Source organism: Micrasema longulum, unplaced genomic scaffold, assembly GCF_059751315.1.
Source record: "Micrasema longulum isolate JH-2025_06_02 unplaced genomic scaffold, ASM5975131v1 h1tg001139l, whole genome shotgun sequence".
NCBI classification, from domain to species: domain Eukaryota; kingdom Metazoa; phylum Arthropoda; class Insecta; order Trichoptera; family Brachycentridae; genus Micrasema; species Micrasema longulum.
The window spans coordinates 90,035-111,207 of record NW_028278327.1 but is presented as its reverse complement, the minus strand read 5'-3'; the positions used below and the strand labels follow the sequence as shown (position 1 = coordinate 111,207).

Here is a 21,173-nt window from a genome sequence, read left to right as displayed (position 1 = left end):
GGCTTCTGCGGATAATATGGGTTTATTTTTCTGTACATACCAGCAGATTAGCAGCTATCGGCTTTCTATTCATTAACTTTTCGTCTGCATTATGTGATGGGTTAAACAGCCCGTAAAGTAATATAGACGACAATTTGTCAAACAAACAAATAAATAAAAGCGACGAATTGTAGTAATATAGTCCTGTTCCTTTTCCACATCAGAATTCATTTAAAATGTGCAAGATTAGTAAAATAATCGAGGTAAACATAATCAAGAAAAAATCAGTTAATGCGTGATATTGTTTATATGATAATTTACTTCGAATTTCACGCTCAAACTAACATTGTAATTGAATAATTACTTTATTATATTAATGTTTTGCATCAGTTGTCCATAAACAGATAATGTCCAATTCTCTGGTTCTTTTATCATTTCCTCGATTTTCCTTATTTTCACCAATTTTAAATAAAAGTAAATATGTATTAGTAAATCATACCACGAATCTATTGAATATTATTATTTTACCCAATATAACTAGGCATATTTTCAAATGACATTGAAAGCATTTACCACATACCCGAATCCGATTTAAAGACTAAGGGCCAGTTTTATAAACATCCGTTCGTTAACTTGATACCATTTTTAACTAATATTTGGTATACCAGCCGATAATTGCGTTTTATAAACGTTCGTAGTGTTACAGTCGTTAAATCTATGGTTTAATGGTTATTGGCCGATTTTGGCTGGTTAAATGCATTACGATCCGTTATCTTCGACGCCGCTGCCGCATTTGACATGACAGTTGTTGTATTACATTGTTATTTAATCAAATCTCCGTCCAATCAACATGCAGATTAGTTGAATTACCAGTTTTATATGTTTTTTTACTCTGCGTGGTGGTATAACATCAACTTTAGTCTGATGCATAATATATTCAGCAGTTAAAAAAAACTTATTTAAAACATGGTTCATGTACATAAATCTATACAAAAATAACAGAAAATAATAAACACTACCCATCGTTATCTGCTGTTTTCCTGCTTGCTTTTAATAATTAAAACTTTAATTCATAGTACTCTCAATTCATAGTTCTTTTTTGTGTAAAAACTTCGTTCAAAATTGTCAAGTATTTGTATTTGATGTATGTTTAAATTCAGTGAATACTAATGCGCACCGTTCGCATTTGACAGAAAGAGCTTAGATGAAAAGTTTTTTCATAGACAATTGACAAAAAATATAAAAGCTGCGACTGAAATATGAATTTCTATGAAAATGCTTACCGGCGACCGTCCGTTAACAAAAATGGTTTATGGAACACAAAACCGTCGGATATCGTAACGAACGGCCAACGGTTCGTTACACTTACGGAAGTTTAATAGATGTTTATAAAACCGGCCTATATATTTCTTCGAATTCACTCATACTAGCAAGCAATTATTTTTATTTATTACGAATTGATTATATTTCTTCCCCTACTAACTAAATTACTAAACCCCTCCCCTTGTTGTCTACAAGGTAGCGACAAAGGGAAGTATAAATAAAATAAATGTATTAATCCATCATCATCATTGATGTGTCACTCAAAAACGTGTTTTAAATAATCGCCTTAATTTTTTTTATAAACTAAAATTTTATTTTATTAACTTTTCACGCTCACAAGGCTTTTACATTCATAGAAGTTATATAAAACATGAGTATTTAAACAACATAAAATTTTAAAAATACAATATAAAGCAATAAAAGATAGAACACTGTTCAGAATTAAAGTTTGTATAAAAAAAGAAGATGAGTATATAAACAACATAAATAAAAAAATACTCTATAAAGAAATAAAAGAGAGAAACATTGTTTAGACGCACAGTTTGTATAAAAATAAAAGGATGAGTGAATAAACAACATAAATTTTAAAAAATATAATACAAATAAATAAAATATAGAACAGTGTTTAAAAGTTTTATTTAAAAAAAAGAAAAAAAAGTGGAAGAATTTCACCTTTTAAATAATTTTCACCCAGGGCCGTAGCCTGCTCTGGATGATTTTATGCCTGTAATGATACCGTCAAATTTTTCGTTTAGTACCACTGTGCATTTTATCACAATTTTTATACTAGTATTTATTTTAATGTTAATTTTATTTACTGTGCGTCGTGATGTTATTGGCAATAAAACAAGGAACTTATACAGTTATTTTGCGAATCCACACGTTTGAAATGTATCTTGGATGTATTATAATTTGTGTTTTGTCTGCAATCAACTGGTAAGAGAACATTTTTTAGTAATTTTAATAATTAAAAAGTTTATCGTACCCTAGAAATAAATTGTATAAATTCAGTAATTTATTAATATGTGTCTTTTTTGGGTGATACCGTGTGTGTTGGATTTGTTCTAACGTTTCGGCTACCATTGCAAGAGCCATTTTTAGGGGAAACTGAGTGTTTAGTAGAAAAAAATGTGCGTTTAAATACTAGTAATTTGTACCGTATCATTGCTATTCATGTTTGTGGTATGTACAATACAATGGTAGCCGAAACGTCAGAACAAATCCAACAGACACGGTATCACCCAAAAAAGAAACATATTGATAAAAGTGACCGTGAAAACCTTCGCACCTATTTAACAGCAATTTATTATTTATATTTAAAGCATTAACTTAGTGGTTAAACATTTTTCTAAATGTGATGAAATATTTGTATATAATCATTTTCCGACTTTTTTATAGTGGGTTTTGCATGTTGGTCTAATTGGTGAGACATAGAAAAGTCAGTAAGTGGTTATATAAAAATATTCAAAAACACTTAGTAAACAGTAATTTACATTTTTAAAATTCATGACTGCATTATAAAACAGAAGTTTATTTAATTTTGCGAATACCAGATACATTTTTTTTCATTTTGTTTAAATAAACAAAACAAAAACAAATCATCGCGCAGTTTCCTAGTAGCAGCGGGCTGAGATAATGAAAAATCACGTCTCTTGTATCTTTATTTTAAGATTTATGAAAAGTTTTTGTGATTATGTAGTTTTCATGTTTTTAAATATTTTTGAAAACAATATCTGCTGCGGATATCCTAATCAATCTTCTGAACACATCCCGTGGTCTAGTCCGTTTCCTTCTCTTTTAATACCAAATGGAGCTTCTCACTACTATCCGTAGCCCTTGTACAGGTCCATTCGGATATTCAGACCAAGTGGCTTCCAAAAATAATTTTAAGACCTTTAAAAAGTTTTGTAATTATTTCGGCGAATTCATCATGTCCAATCAATTTAATCCCAGTCAGCGAAAAATTCACTCCACTCTTTTCCTTCATCCAAATAGTACATGGTAAGTACAGACTATCCGATAATGCATAAAGAATAAAAGATGCCAAGACTATCAGATTACAAAGAGATTTTTTGGGTGGCTATCAATGAGCATTTTTGTCTTGTATGTGGATACCGGCAAAAAGACTTGAGTCCTCAAGCTGCCAACAAAAATGTAATGTTTCAACCAAAGATATACGACACTCAATCTTTTTTTTTTCAAATAGTCAATAAGACGTGCGGCGAGTAAATATGTCATCTCACAATTTATGACGATAAACGCCAGTACTGTATGCTATACTGCCATTACAACTTTGTCATAAAAAATAAAAAAACATAATTTTTCATTTTAATTAGCCTTTAAAAACATTAAGCACTCATTTCCAAAATTTGTAATATGTATCTCAATTATTTGTGAACAATTCTGGTTCTGGAAAAATATCGTATCACCGTAAAGAATCATCTCTATTAGTTTAGTCAACAAAAATATAACCAGGAAAATCAGTTGAGGAATAATTAAGATACTTATTATGAAAAAACAGTTTGATAATCAATTATTACATTATATTTATTTCAGCAATGCAGTTCCTTGCAGGCAAAAGATCAAAAGATTTTCAGATGTGATCAGATTTGGTGTCTCCTCATTCGCGTACCAAATTGAAGGAGGCTGGAATTCAAGTGGTAATTCAAAACATTTAAATAATGAGATATTAAAATGTCAAGATATTGCTAAATTAGTTAATGTTTAGGGAGAAAGTTATCTTTAATAGAAATTCCAGGGTTAACTATGTTGGATTATAATAATTTAGTAACAACACTATTTTATGAATATGTGAAGGATATAATTCTGCAAAATAAAGGCGTTCGGGATATACAGAAAATTCTGTTAAAATAAAAAATATAGCTATCGGTGTAAAAAATAATATAGTATTGAAGAAGGTAGCATTAAATTCTGAATTATGGTGTGTTTATATTTTATAATATTAGGTCCGGATTTAAAAATATAAGAAATATATATATTTAAGTATCCGATTATGAATTTTCGAGACATTTTCCAACAGTCAAAAATAATTGTATGTATTCGATAGCGGGAATCAAGTTGTGGAAAAGCAAGGTTTAAACCTCGGACCTCTGATACGTGTGTATGCAATATTACCATGGGATCACATTATTTATTTTATATATGATTAAATTTCAATTCTAGTACTGACTAATAAAGAACTAACGAATGTAAAACAATAAAGACAATCTTTAGTTTATTCAAATGAAGTCCATTATAATTTTAATCCTATTACCTTAAAATTCAAAACACTATACTTCTAAGTGCTTGAGGAGAATATTAGGTATAAACTGGTTTGATTTTATAACCAAAATTTAAGACCGAGAACCGACGCAGCAGCCTATAACGAGTGTCTTGAAGATTTTCAATTTATTCAATTCAATTCAATTTATTTATTTTAAATATAACATATACATTACAAAAATATATTCAATACGTACATATTATAAAAAAGAAAAAAAAATACACGAAAGAGACTCATGTCAAAGTAGTCGAAGAATCCTGCTCCGGAAAACCCCTTCGGATACATGGAACAGATCAATATCCAGAGCGATGTTGTTCAGCATAGCGGTAGCCCTTCCAACAGGCATAACCATTGGCAGGTTGGTCCTGAATATTGGAATATGAAACAATCTATGCTGACGCTGTCTTAGGTAATTATCAGGAACATACAAACCAATGCTTATCATGATTTCAGAATTATCGATCATACCGTGCAACAATCGATAAAAATGTGTGGTCAAATACACATTCCTTCTAGTCTCTAAACTGTTGTAGCCAAGCATACCCTGGAGAAACTCGGTCGGGTAGAGCCAAGGATAATACCCGCACTCTCTCATGTAGAGATATCTCAGAAACTTCTTTTGGATTTTCTCTATCATAAGAGAGTACTTCAGTTCATGTGGCCCCCAAATCATCGAGCCACTCTCGAGTCTACTTCGCACCAAGGCAGATGCGGTGGTAGATCTGGTTTGGATGTGTGCGATGCCTCAGGAGAGCCCCTTCACGCAGGTCGCTTCTTGTCTACTCCTCGATGTCCTAAAGGCCGTCGATGTCAATTTTTTGGCAGAGTTTTGCAGGGTGATACTGAGCAATTGCTTTGATTTCGGAATTATTTTTCTCTAAAAAAATAGATCTAGTATTTGTGCATTACGCTTGCATTGATGATTAAATTGATATAAGTTACCGACACGCAATATTCGGGCTAGTGTAGTTTCTGCAACAGGGCACCATTAAGGATAACTGCCCCATCCGAATTTTATTTTGTATTTGTCGGGATGTAGGGATTGTTATTGGTTTGTTATTCAAATTAATTTATTTAACGATTTATTAAGATATAATACTTTCTAATAGCAAGTGTATTGGCTTCTTACACATAGTTTCACTGATGTGAAAGATGTCGATCTCCAAAGTGACAATGTTAAGCTGCTTGCATGCTCTTCTTATAGGCACAACCCGAGGCAGGTTGGTTCTGGAAGCGGGGAGGTAAAACAGTCAGTGCTGACACTCGGATATAACCATCAGGAATATAAAAATGAATGCTTTCAAAAATGGCCGAGTTCTCGTTCAAACCTCTTATTAGTCTGAAAAAATGTGTCAGTGTGAATACATCCCTTATAAATTGCAAAATGTAAGTCCCGAGGGTGCCCAAGAAGAATGCAATAGGATAAAGCTAAAGATAACTACCATACTCTCTATGATGCATCCAATTTTTTTTCCGAACCCTCTCCAATATGAGGTAATATCTCGCCTTGTGCGGACTTCATATTATCGAGGCACTCTTAACCCTGGTCCGAACCATCGAGTTGTACAGGATTCTGAGCGTACTAAAAATCTTGAAAACCCCCCAGTTCGGAAAATAAAAAACCCATTATCTTCAGTGTAAAGTCACAAGATCTCTCGACGGGAGCATGAAAAGTTAATCTGCGTTCATAGATGATCCTAAAATTCCTAAAATCCAGTTTTTTTAAAAAATAAATCACTCTGTTCGATTGAATTTGCCGTAAAAATGAATTTTTGTTGAAAAATTGTCAATAAAATTGACCAATAATGTTTTTATTTTCAATATCGCTTCATGTAATTAAAACGTACATACATTATAGTAACTAAAAGTCAGCTGTTTGAAATTGGTTTTCATGGATAGAGCAAATCCACAAATCAAATTAATTACTGTTACTCATCAAATAAAGTGCTCGTAAAATGGTAATTTGTCGTACTTTGATCAAGAAAAATACTCTAATTTACGTAATGTTCGGCGAACCGAAGGGTTTTTCAAGAATTCTATTTAGAGAAACTTTCACACTGCATTGCTATTTACACCAATCACGACCTCCGTGATGTAGTGGTCAAGACACTCGACTGACGCACGGAGGGTTCCGGATTCGATTCCCGGTGAGAACACAAAAAATTGTAATGTGATTTTTCTGAAGCATGTGCGTTCTGTGTCGTAATTCACCACTGTAATAAAAAACTTCAGCTCTACGGGAAACTGGATTCAAAAAAAAATTATTGCGTGTGGTAAAAAATTGTGCATTAAACTGTTCTGTAAATATTCTCGAAAATGTAAAAAAATATATATGTATTTTTTAATAAAAACGCATTACTTAAAGCGACATCACTGGTTTATATGAACCAAACAATAATATGAGAGCTATGAAGGATATCCGGCTTGCTTACCGTAAACGAACCAATCGGAAGAACTGATAGAGAAGAACCTCTGACGTCACACGCGGAGTTATTTTAGAAATACAAAACTTTAAAAAATCATAGCGCCATATCAAAATAATTTAAAAAAATATTTTTGGCTTAGTGTAATAGTCTATTGACAAATAAAAAAAAGGCAGAACTTTTTTATTCCTTTTTGGCCTGTTATGATGCAAAAAAAAGGGAAAAAAAATAATTTAAAAAATAAAAAATAATGATAAAATAATAATAATAGTATCTTGACCATTTTCTTGCATGATAGTCAGTTCTTTCGGTTGAGGTGCCATTCCCGGGACTTTATAATATTCCAGTGTAAAAACATGTTTTTGAAAATAAAAAAATCATGTCAATCATGTCGAGAATCGCCCCCGAGACCTCTTTCACGATTGAAAAATGTGCCGACCATTAAACTTTGAGACGGATTTTTACGTCATCAAACAACCAAAACCTTATCCGCCCCCGGTGGCGCATAGGGCACTGCATTATAAAATTAAATGCAGCGTATCTCGACAATTTGTTACAGAAATGTAAAGTGATCAGTCTTACCTTTTGAACACCAGTAAAGGAACAATGAAATACTTCAATTTAAAACAAGCTTTATTTTATTTATTAGGGATATTAACAGTACTACATGTGAAAAAAAATAGTACATTGTCATGTCAAAAGCAGACAGAACCAAAGGGCATGTATGACAAGATGTATGAATGTGAACGAAACCAGGATAGATGTGTGTGGCGGTCCATTCTCTGCCTACCCCTAAGAAGAAATAGCGTGATGGTAGTAGTAGTAATAGCGATACCTAATCCATACATTATCTTAATAGGTACGAGTGTTTTCCACTCGACGGCAACTCTCCGGTAAAAATTCTGAAATAGGAAATCGATTGAAGATAAGTCCGCCGCGCCGGTTGGTGCATTTGCCTACTATTTTTAAGGTCCTGTGGATTCCTGGCAAGGTGGACATAAAACGTTACTTTTAAATGAAAATTAAAATTAATGTTGTTAAATATTTGTATGTAACTATTTACCGACTTTTTTTGTCTACCGGTTTCGAGACGTACCCGTCTCTTCATCAGAACACTCACTACACCTACATACAAATACTAAAATGCACTTACTGAAACTTTCGACCCAAAGCGTAAGAAATCGTTGGACCTAAAGCTTAAGATTGATCACCTTAGATTCCTTTTTTTACAACAATGATCTAGGTATTTAGTTAGTAGTAGAAAAAGGAAATAAGGATCGATGATGTGATGTAGTGGTTAACCCGTTTGTCTAAAAAAATTTGAGCCAATCAACAGGCTTAAGGAAGCCCTAACTGATTGACATTATTGAAGAAAAACATATTGAATTAAACTTATCCTGTACAATGTAATCAATCAATCTAAATTTTAGAATCTTAGAAACTATCAAAAAACCATTTGAAAGTACAGTAGGCATCGCCATGGCAAGATCTAAGCAGACATAGAAAGTGTGCCATCTTTAAGATTGGAGTGATAAGATCGCTTGCTTCTAGAATCCATACCTTTGCTGTAGAAATACATCGACAGAACTGTTTAGTGAGATTTTTTTAGCAGCTCTAAGGATCCTTGGTGGAGATCAAAAGAACCTGACGTCGGTTCTAAAATTCTACAGCAAAGGTAGCATTGGTACGCAAATTACGGTGAGGTACATTAATGTTAATTTGAGCAAGGATATCATAGGCATTCAAGTAGTTAGATATTATTTTGGGAAAGAATATTAAACCAGCCAAAACCTTTCTGAATTATAAACTAAAAAATGAAAGTATTCTTGTATACCTGGATGAGCTCCCGGGCCCGAATCCCAGAAAGATTTATACAAAATATGTATGCAAACATGTGCCCTCAATATCCATTGTCAGGAAACAATGTCATTGGCAGGAATCGATGATAAATGAACAACCAAATGCCAAATGTTCTTCCCTCGGAAAACTTTATATATCCTTAATTATCTTTCTTTCTAATAATAATATTATTTGTATCAATTTGAAACGGTTTTATTTTCAGATAAATCTGAAAGTGCGTGGGATTGTCTAACACACCATCAGAGTCATAAAATTAAGGAAAAAAACAACGGGGATGTGACGTGCGATTCTTATCATTTGTACAAAACCGATGCCCAGATTCTAACAGAACTAGGAGTTGACTTTTATAAATTCTCCTTATCGTGGAGCCGTTTACAACCAAACGGCCATGGAAAAAACTTTAGCAAAGATGGATTAAGATACTACAACAATTTGATCGATGAATTGATTCAAAATGGGATCACTCCAGTGATCACTTTGTTCCATTGGGATATTCCTCAAGTGTTGATGAGTGTCGGCGGCTGGACTAATTCTTTGATGATTGAATTCTTCCTTGACTTTGCGACTGTTGCTTTTAAACATTTTGGCGATCGAGTGGAACAATGGATCACATTCGATGATCCTTATAACATGTGCATGTATGAATATGGTATGAAAAGCGATAAGAACATTGGACTATTCCCAAGCGTAGCTTTTCATGGTATTGCAGAGTACGTTTGCGTTCACAACGTTCTAAAGGCTCATGCTTCAGTGTATCATTTGTATAATAGCACTTTCAAAACAACGCAGAATGGTAAGGGACTAATTAATATCAATTATTTTAATTCTCATCAATCAATTATACCATGAAAATTGGAAATTACAATTTGGCGTTGAGTAGTATTTTTATTTTACCTTTTTGCTTATTTTTTTCTTTTCATGTGTTAAATATTAGTGCATTGATGACACCGTTGTTTTTTTTTTAAATGTATTATTGTTTGCATATTTGAAAATATTTTTTGAATATATATTTGACATTTACGATCAGTTAAATCGAAATAAAAATAATTATTTAAGCGCCATTATTATTATTTCATGTCCACTCATTGAAGCCAATTTTTGGAGTCCACAAACAGCCTCCGGGCCTCTTTGTCGGCTGCCAGCTCCTGTGTATTCTAATGAGTAAGGTTTCTGACATGAATTGCCGACGAACAGCAATGGTCGTCTAGGATGTTAAAAACCTAATACCTTGTAAAGCAGGCAGGCGTGGTGTAATCTCTCATGAGGCATCCGCAGTTTATGGCCAAGCCAACTGAATCGCCTGTGCTTGATGACAGTTGTCACCGGAAGCTGCCGTGTCTAATTATGCTTATTACCTCATTTCTTAAAAAAAACAAACCACAGCACACCCAAAATTCTTATTAGACACCTATTCTTAAAATGTATTATTTTGCTGCTTTGGGCCCTAGTGAGGTGCCACAATTCGCTTCCTCGGAAGAGAATAGATGAGACGGCATTGTTTTTTTTGTTAAAAAAAAATTCACAATGAACTCTTTTAGATAATCTACAATGTTCTAAGTATGTTCAAATGTTTGTTGACCGGCTGGATTTCCTTGCCAGTGTAAAGTCTGTAAAGTGGCCACCTAAACTAGCCAATGACACGATATAAGCTCTTTTAATACCTAGACTTCCATATTCCCTTCACAAAAATGTTTTCCTTCTCTGTTGCAACAAATTCATATCTTTTAGATGAAATAAAAAAATATTTTTAAGTCCATGGTCCACTTTGTCGTAAGTCATTGGATTTGATTCTAAGAAAATTGTACTAATATCAAAACATACTACATTTTGTTCATGTTCATTGGGTTTGACCATAGATTACAGGTATACATAATGTAAACTTTTTTGACTAGGCAGGTAAAATAAATTTGTCTAATTTTCATTCATCGAATTATTTTATTTTAGGTACGATTGGTATTTCAATTACTATGAGTTGGATTACTTCTATGTTCAATGATTCTAATTCAATCGAAGATTCAGATTTGGGTATGCAATTTACTGTACGTTTATTTTATTTAGAAAATTGAACTTAAATCACTAAGAATACTATTTTAACACATTTTTTGTTTTCAAATAGTCTGGATGGATCCTCAATCCAATTTTATCAGCTGGTGGTGATTATCCTGTAGAAATGATAAAAAAGATAGACAGTTTGAGTAAAATGCAAGGTTTTCAGTACTCCAGACTACCAAAATTTACTTCAGAAGAGCGAGATGGCTTAAAACGATCTGCTGACTTTCTTGGCATCAATTACTTCACTGCATTTATTTGTGAAAAAGAGAGGAATAATAACGAGAATTCAAATACTTACCACAATGTTGACATGGGATATAAAATTATACAAGATATCAATGGAAACGAAACTGATTCCACCGGAGTTAAGGTAGCTATTGAATGACAAATAAACACTAAATAATGAAGATAAACATTGTGCCTAATCGGGAAAACTTTGCAATTGATAAATCATGTAGTTATGATGAATAAAAACCTCGAAGTATTTACATTTTAGAACCATAGAAAAATGGATCATGAGCCAGTGATAGTATTTTCAAAATTACCCATTTTAGTTGCTATAGATTGCATACAAAGAGATTGGTCTCTTCGGCTGTGTTACTTTTCAACGTAACAAAACATTATTCAGCTTTTAATTTAATTAATTATCTTACTCAACCCATGTTTAAATACTGATTGACTGACATACTGATCAAAATTACAGTATCCCGTCTTCATTTTTAGTACCAGATTCAGAATTTCTATCAAATGAAGAATTATAAAATTCTTGTGTTCCGTCTTATTGGTGAGTTAAAAAATAGCGGAATGCTGTATGGCATAATATGTTTAATAGGTTCATGTTTTCATTTTGATGTTTGATTATCACTTTCACGTTTTCCAGAAATGCAAACAGCTGATCGTAATTATCTGGTTATTCAAAATATATATCATGCTTTTGTGTAATACATTTACAATTTTTTTAAAAATAACCGGAAAATATTTGCAGTTTTTCCCAGACGGTCTTCAAAAAGTTATTCAATGGGTGAATAAAACGTATGGCAACATCGAAATATCCGTCACTGTCCCAAAAATTTGTAGTCCTCCTGGACTATATGATGACAATCGTACAAATCTAATAAAAAAGCACATATCTTCCATTTACAATGCTTTAATAGATGGATACAATATCAAATCATTAGCATTGCAGGGTTTTATGGATGGATTTGAGTGGCTGAAGGGCTATACGTAAGTAACCAGATATATTTTTCTTATCTCTCTTTTATACCACGAGGGATGTTTCCAAATTAATGGTAATTTTCGATTTAATGCCCACGAAGAGGTTTATTGTATTTTGAAAATGGTACAGATATATAAGGTAGTGTGGCAGTGATGCACAACGCAAATTACTTCAAATTTCCTTGGTTTTGCGTGCTTTGTGTGATCTCACATTGTCTTACTGCTCTAACATGGAGCATACCAAGATGCTTTGCTATTAAGGATTGTGGACAATTATTTGTCTTGTTAAATGTTGTCAATTTCTTCGTGCTGCTGGGGATATCCTAATCAATCTTTTGAACACACCATGTGGTCTTGTCTCGTTTTCTCTCTCTCTATGTAAATGGAGCTTCCCGCTTACTATCTGTGGTCCTTTTATAGGTCCTGTCAAGTATACAGATCAGGAGGTTTTCAAAAATAATTTAAAGGCTGTTAAAACGTTTTGTAATAATTTTGGTAAATTCGTCATATCCAATCAATTTAATACCATGCAGGAAAGAATACACTTCCCTCTTTTCCTCAATCGAATAATGTACATATTATGTACTTCTGGATTATCTTCTTTCAGCATAAATATCTATCTTGGTAGATATTATTCATCTTCTTTTCCCACATCAGCTCCTTAGTGGAGCATGTGGGCATCACAAAACGCACCCAGGAGATCCTATCGTCATCCAGCACTCGACTTCTCCTACATTAATCCCGCGTCCCTTAGTTCCACCAAATAAAGCTCAAAGATCATCATCAAAGGCCTCCCTGGACGGTGGGAGCCCACAGACGTAAAAAAAAGGCTACTTAAGGATTAAAGCTCTGCTGAAGCAACAGCAGCACGTGCCTAAGCCAGGTCCAATGCCACTCCCTCAAAACGGTCTTTATAGAAGGCTACGGCATTGGTTCTTGGACTTCAATGTTAATTATCAAATCGAACCACCCCCTACGTAATATTTTTCTTCTTGACTACTAACTCTAGATTTAGAAGTTTGGAAACTGGTATAGCTGCTGAAATAAATTATACGAATATGAGTAAAGGTGTACATTATAACATCTGTTAAAAGTTTTAAGATAAATCTGCAAAAATATTGTCACCACACCTCTCCAAAACCAATGGTGCATAGGGCACTGCATGAATACAACAAATGCAACGTATCTTGATCATTTGTTACAAGGTGATCATTCTTACGCTTCATGTACCAAAACGGTGCAATTTTAGTACCAGTGAAGTGCGCTATCTACCACTAGGTGCCGTAGGGTGTTATGGAATCTGTGCATATCATTTGGTTCCTTATTAAAATGATTTATGCGTTAAACATTTTTTTAGAGAGAGATGTGGCCTTTATCAAGTAGATTTCTCCTCTCCCGAGAAGACAAGGGAATCCAGACTATCGGGTCGGGTATACAGAGAAATAATCAGAACACGACTAGTGAACCCGGAATTCTTGCCACCAGTTGTGGATTCTCCAACCCGGGTCCAAGAAAAGGAAAACAGTCCATTATTTATACCAACTGTGGTCCTGGTTGTTGTAGTAGTGTTGATTCTAGGTATTGGCATATTAGGAAAATGGGTTTGGCCAAAACCAAGAAAGAACTATTATAATGTTCACTTGTTTCATCCCATGACCTAAAAACAGTATTGACTTTTTCAACCCAGACGCACATTTAAATATGTTTATTTATTTAACTATTTGTGCATATCTAAAATAGGTGGCTAAAGTTTTAATCATTACGGGCGACCTGCTTTTTTTTAGTGGTGGTTTACTTTAACCGATGGTAGTCATTTAAAGCCAAAAATTTTAACATGTTTATATTGAAAACATGGAAATATAATATTACCTACACTTATTTAATTTAAAGTTATTTTAATAACAGCAACTAATGAAAACTTCAAACATAAAATTAGTATTTTATTAAAACAAAATGTTTTTTACTTCAGTTTTGTTAACTGAAGCATTTTTTTGAGGTTTAGGAAGAATACATAAAATCCATACAATTTGTAAATAAGCTTTGTTTTGTTTAGGAATTTATTGGTTATTTTATTTATTTAAACACTTTATATACATATACAGTTTACATACAAACGCATAAGGGTGGGCATATTGCCTTAAAGTAATTTCTTCCCATTTACCCAAACCGTTTAATTTGAGAAAATCAGTGGTATATGAACATATTGTTGGAATATTAATAATTTTGTTTAAGAACATATTGATAAATATATATATTGATAAACATATACATTTTTAAGAATTAAAAATTGACTAAATATCTACACTATACTATGAAGAGAGGAGGGGGTAAAGAGGGAAGGAATTAGCGAGGAGAAAGGAAAAACTCGAATATTCAGGAAGTGTCTTTTCATACGAGATTTGAATGTAAATAAAAAAGGAGCGTCTCTGACATTTGTAAGTAGATTATTCCATAACCGAGCAACAAGTATTGTGAAAGAGGTATTAAAAAAGTTCTCTCGTTACTTTTACGAAGAGTTAGCCCATGCTGTGAGTGAGGTTGGCAGAGCTTGCTCAGATAAACAGGCGAAGTGGGATGATTTAAAATATTGTGCAAAAGTGATAAAATGTGAAGGTTTCTTCTACAGAATTAATAGTTCAGAAAGAGCGTCGAATCATATTTAAATACATCGGACTGTGTTTGAAAATTCCTCCACTATGCTCAACTTTCGCCGTGCGCATTCGTGATGTCACCGCGTAATGTTGCACGATGGGAAAAAATTTAATCATTACACAAATGTAAGGTAAAAAAAAAAGCAATCGGTTAATTTCTCTAAAATTTTATTGTGCACGCGGAATTATTGATTGACATAACAGAGTAGATAAGTAAAGGGTCATTTAATCACAGTAATTGAATTAATGAACTTTGAAATTAAAATATAAAATAAATATTATTTTCCATAAAATGGATATTTTTATATCATGTTAAATAATATTTGATGTTTTAAAGATAATGTCAGTCAAATGTTCACCACAGAGTTGTTAATTCCGAGGTCTAATTTTCATTAGTTCTCTCATTAGATGAGCAAAGTAGGGTAAAAAAAATACTACCCTTGCAACACTAACGAAATTTCCATTTTGATTTCTTCAATAATCTGACAGATGGAAAAATAATAATTTTTTTAGTAATGTATTTGCTACTTACACATTCATTTGATAATTACACATAAAATGTGATCCCATACTGTTTCTTTAAGATCCTAGCAGTATTTCTAAACTTTAAAAGGACACAACACGGCATAGTTGAATTCAAATCAGGAGTTGCGTATAGAGCGACGCGACGTCTACAAAGAAACTAATGGGTCAAAACGTAAAACTACTCATTTATGAGTAGTTTAGTTGCCTTTTATTTGATGCTCGTATGCGGTTTCTAGACTTTTCTTAATTCTATGGTTTCTTCTATGCCCGATACAACATTGGTATCATTATTCATATAATATACATCCTCAATTTTAGAACTCCACCATCTTCCATAAATTATATAAAATAAATGTGTTGCTAAATAAATAAATTTTATCAATAATAAAAATTGAGCTCCAAGATAAGACTAATTGTCTTTAAAGAAAAAAAAGAGGAAATAATAAGTCTAATAAGTAATAAAAGACACTAAAATTAATTTAAAAACACAAAAATAAAGATAAGACGTTTGATTTCAGAAACACAGATACTGATAAAATAAAATAGGATAAAAGTAGTTAGTTAAGTATACCTTGATAAAAAAGCTTGTAAAATTTTGAAACCGGTCAGTAGAAAAAAATAAAAAATAAGTGGTGAAAAACAAAATTGTTTTATTTATTCTATTATAATGAATTACCACAAAGTTAGTACTTCAAATATAAAATTTATCTAAAAAAATCTTAGTATCCTATAAAAAACTAAAAATATAATATTGACCTACATGCATACTCATGTATTGTAAACTTTATATTATATAGGTATTTAAACATAATTTACAAAGCACCGGTTCAAATGTGAGACAATATTTTTGAGTAAGTAAACTTATAAAGACCTTAAATATCACCTTGCTTAACAACTTGGAGCACCTTGATTAACAACCAAAATCCAACCCACAAGTCAAAATATTTATATATGTTTTCAAAATAACTGTAATTAATGACTGGTTGATGCTTAAACCACCTATTTTTACCAAATACCGGCTTCACAGCTCTCGTGGCATCGTCAGTATTAAATAGGTTTCAAGAATTTCAAAACATTCATTAGCATTTTTTAATATTTTTAAATAGAGTTTTTTAATGTTTTACGAACTTTATTCTAGAACCAAACAAAAAACATGTATTTTTTAAGCAATGATGAAGTTCAGTGTTTTTTTTATTTATTTATTTAATATACAATCAAAGTAAGCCGAAAAATATTATTTTATTTTTGTATGTTGTATTATTTTTCTTTCTTCTTTATTTAAAGTTTTTTAATTTAGAAATTACTCCACCCGTGACATCACAAGTTGTCGTCGGTGAGTTGAGCTGACATTTAAAAGGAGGACCCCGTCCGTATTAAAACACGCTAAACATGGCTTCCCGAAAATCGGAAATCTATCACAACACATAATTGTTATAATTTCTCTAACTTTTTCCTTTTATACTTTCTGTTCATTTTTACCTTCTTAAATAAAAATAAACACAAAAAAATGGCTAGTGTTTGGTTTTTTAAAAGTTTTAATAAATCTAGTCAAAGATTGAATAGTTTACTTGATATCCTTTATTGAAAATATATTTTACATGCCCCTTAATTTATTTAAAAATAAATAAAGACTCCTTATTTCTGGCTGGGGTACGATTCCACTTACTATTTAATGATGCTCACACTTACACACACCTGAACACTTACTCCTACACTAATACATATAAACACACATCTACACTTACTTTCATACAAATACACATAAACACACCCTTTTGTTGTAACACAATTTAATAATATGTATAATTCTTATTTAGAAACTTTGCTGGTCTGTCTTTAAACTGTATTTTTTTAATGTTACCATATCATTGTCGACTGTTTGTTTCTTTAAAATAAATAAATAAATAAGAAGTTTATGGAAAAAAAACGAAAATGGATTGTTTATGGGTTGGTAATTTGTCGGTTAATGCCATTATAAAATTATGCAAATAAAAGACACCAATTATTACATGTTGTCACCCAAGAGCTCCAGTTAGATTAGAGAACTTGATATAAACCATTTACAAATATTAGTTTAGAGTTTACATGAATAAAGTTTCTATAGCGTTATCACAAAATGCATTATTATTTTTACAAAAACAAAAAAAAAATATTTTACGAGTTTGTCTAAATGTTTGTAGACAAAAGACTGGATTTCACCCCCTAGGAAGTCCATAAGATTATCAAACTACAACAGGGACGGAAAACATATTAGAGAAGGGAATATGGAAATCTAGGCATCTAAAAGGCTTATGACCTTTCAATGGCTGGTTTAAATGGCAACATTACACACTGTGTAACATTCACCATTTCTTCCATGTTTGAACATCCGTATTTCTTCAATTTTTCCGTCTGTTGATTTTAGTGAATTTAAGAGCTGAAACCTTTATTGCTGTGAAGAGATTCATCTGATCAAATTGTTTCACATATTATGCAACGCCTGAAAACGATTTTCCAAATTTTAAACTTTTTCTTGGACCAGTTGGTTGTATTACAATATTTTGAGTTTGTCCAAATGTTTGTAGATAAAAGACTGGTTTTATTCCTCTAGGGAGTCATTAAGATTGACCATTTAAAACAGGGATGGAGAACATTTTAGAAAAAGCAATATGGAAGGCTTATGACCTTCCATTGGCTGGTATTTATTTATTTTTATTTATTCATATTTTTCTCTTACAAACTATAATTAATAATAAAAAAATGTGTCCTCACTGGGGTTACCCGTGTCGATATAAGTGGCCACTTTACACACTGTGTAATTTTCACGTTACTAGATTATTTTATTACCTAGAAACAACAAAATTTGGGAATGTAAAAAGTTATAGTAAAACTCCAATTACGTGTCAGTTATCCGGATATGCAAAAATCCAGATAGTAGGATTAATTGTTAAATTAAGGGTATGTTTTGAAAAAAAACGCAAAATTTAATCTAAGATAAATTTTTTTTTGTATTAGGGTTAGTATTTAAAATGCAGTGTATCAAATATTAAATAAATGATCGAAGAAATCGAGAATGACATGTTATTACCAAATCCGAGAAGAACAAATATGAGGAAGTGAGTTATATATTATAATTAAGAATAAAAAGAGTTATAATTTTAAATACTTAATATATTTATGTTTAGAGTATTTCCAAATCTTTGTTGACAAAAATGCTGAATTCAACAGGAGTACTATAGCATTATTTGCTATCTACCTGTATGAAACAACTCCTAACAATAAACAATATCTACCTATCCATACCCGCCCCACTTCCCATTTTCCTAACGCATCTCCACGCAACAATAATAACGCGTGTAGTGCCTGTCAAAAACAAATTTGAATTCAGTACCAAACTTACATCAAACTGGGAAGTGCTCCCAACACAAACTTACAACAAGTTGGCCCAGATCGCCAGCTCCATACACAAGCTGTGCCAGCATCCAACGACCGCCAGCTCCACTAGAAGGTTCCAGCACCGCGTCGCGCCTCAACACAACAGCGGGTCAGTGGAGTTGAACCTTTTTTAGAACCATACAGCCCACTTGCTAAATTTTCCTCTTCCGGGCCACTCATCAACATTACCTGGGTGTAAAAATATTCATTTGAATAAAATGAAATCAATTTAAAATATTTACACAGGTGCAAAACAAACGTAATACCTACAGTGTTGTTGTGATACCCATAGAGGAAAAACACTTAAAAAAATATATGTTATTTTTAAGTGCATATGTAAAATTACAAAATATATACAAACCAAAATACCAATACGTATACTTTTTAGGTGATCCCATGTAAGTTGGATTGGTTTCGATGTTTGAGCTACCATTGCAGGAGCCATTTTTATGGCAAACTGTGTGTTTTGTAGAAAAAAATGTGTTTATGTACTAGTAATTTGTACCGTGTTGCAGTCGGCAGCACGTACATTCTGTGTCATTTTTGTGGTGTGTAGTATCGGGAACCATGTCGAGTTTAATTTCAGCTCTTCGGTCATCTTTATTTATGTTATTAGGGTGTTTGTGTATTTCAACTACCCCTTTATTATTCGTGCACTGTAATTTCTAGGTTTATGCAGAATCTTTGGTTCAAATGCAAAAAGACGTGCTGTGTCTGTAAAGTGTAAGCTATTGATTTTTTTTTCCAAACACATTCTACCCTGGAGATGGCTCCTGAAATGGTAGCCGAAACCTCGGAACGAATCCAACCTACACGGGATCACCCAACTTTTTTTTATTGATAACATTGACCGGGAAAACCTATTTAACCAAAATACGTACAGTCTGGCCGTGCGATTTTGAACGCTCTTTAAGAGGTTGAAAACGCGTTGCTAGCACGAAAAACGAGGGGCACCACACCAACAACCATAAGGTTAGCAGAACCGAACACCGTTTTGGCTCGCAACGCGTAATCCGATGCAACGTCAACTCAGACAAGTTATTAAACGTCGTGCATCGGAAGAACATTCACATTTCATCTTGGTATTTCGTGTCGTCCGTCGACCAGCTCCTTGCACAGGGGTTTGCTTTTGTAAATTCCTTCTTTTCAAAAATTGTAAGGATATAACTAGTGTATATCTACTCAATAAATAACTTCAATTGTAATCCATAATTCTCACTTTACCTCAATTTAATTCACGCGCACCCATCCATACATTATTATTAATAAAACATACAATGCATGAACAAGATATTATACTTTAAATAGTTGTACAAAAAAAAACTTATTTGAGACGGTACATAAAAAGAAAACACTTTTGTGGCAATACATCATATCAGTTAATACAATCCAAAATAGTAAGAAAACATCACATTAGAAACATAAGACAATATCAAACACTCTTTATATAAATTATATCAATAACTATCACTATAAAAAAGATTCAAGTAATATTTTTTAATTGCTACACTTTGCTATTCGACTTTTCGTTGTTTAGTTCATCGGGCAGTTGGCCAAACTTTGTTGAGTGAAATTCAGATACAAGAAGATTTTTTGAGTTTTGTGTATTCTGGTTGTGAATATAATGATGAAATGTGTATTTTAAATTTGTGCGAGCAGAAAAGTTTATGATATTCAAAATAGTGTTGGTGATGTCATGGAGTGTCAGAAACGAAGTATTTTGTTGGTCGGTAAATATCATTGACATGGGAATCCCATTTCAGTCCAAGAATTCTTAGAGAGCGTTTAGACTATAAGACCATGTTGTAAGTGCCAAAAAGAGTGGGGCTCTTGTATTTGGCAAGCGATTCAATAACATGAAAAAATAAATACTTAAAAAAATATATATTAAACAGAAACAAAAAAGACAAGTTATGTGTCGTCTGGTTAATTTAGGTGCATCATGTGCATTTAAATGTTAATATTAAATTTGTCAAGTGGTGGTTCTGTTGTTGGCTGATATTTTGTTCGTTTGTCGTTGCCTTTTTTATATCTTCTTATTTTGAATTTTGCGTTTAATATTAATCGTTTCAATTTGCATGAAAAATTTTAAGAGTAAATGCGATGTCAGTAAAAATAAAAAATGGAAAGAATAACACAATGATTTTTTAAAATCTCTTTTTTGTTTAAAAAAAATATTCGTTAGTTTGTATACCATGCGTCCGAAGACGGCAGATAAAACTAGACGCTTTAATGGGTTTTAAGATGGTCCCAACTCCCATAAAAAAACAATTTATCATAAAAACAAATCAACAAAAACGGGCTTATGATAAATATCTATGTTGTGTAAAAAAATCATTGCTGTAGCGCCATAATCTAGGAAGAACATACGGTAATACGTCTGTATGAAGAAAAGTCATTCCACGTTTCTTCTTAAGTCAATATAAAACTACCTAAAATACAACTGTC

General features: G+C 32.4%; 1 protein-coding gene across 1 annotated transcript; it reads left to right on the top strand.

Moving 5' to 3' along the window:
* The first annotated feature begins 2,157 nt into the window (after positions 1 to 2,157).
* On the top strand, positions 2,158 to 13,879 carry LOC148276831 (myrosinase 1-like). Its single transcript, XM_088233694.1, has 6 exons — positions 2,158 to 2,238; positions 3,859 to 3,962; positions 9,071 to 9,661; positions 11,037 to 11,290; positions 11,906 to 12,144; positions 13,493 to 13,879. The coding sequence occupies exons 1-6, from the start codon at positions 2,192 to 2,194 to the stop codon at positions 13,794 to 13,796; spliced, it is 1,539 nt and encodes a 512-aa protein (XP_088089820.1). The 5' UTR covers positions 2,158 to 2,191; the 3' UTR covers positions 13,797 to 13,879.
* Positions 13,880 to 21,173: the final 7,294 nt, after the last annotated feature.

Bases quoted from the DNA above. Each gene is read 5' to 3' on its own strand.
- LOC148276831 (XM_088233694.1), top strand. From the start codon at position 2,192: ATGTATCTTGGATGTATTATAATTTGTGTTTTGTCTGCAATCAACTG. The intron at 9,662-11,036 runs GTAAGGGACTAA...ATTATCCTGTAG, and splicing joins TTTCAAAACAACGCAGAATG to AAATGATAAAAAAGATAGAC. The intron at 12,145-13,492 runs GTAAGTAACCAG...ACATTTTTTTAG, and splicing joins GAGTGGCTGAAGGGCTATAC to AGAGAGATGTGGCCTTTATC.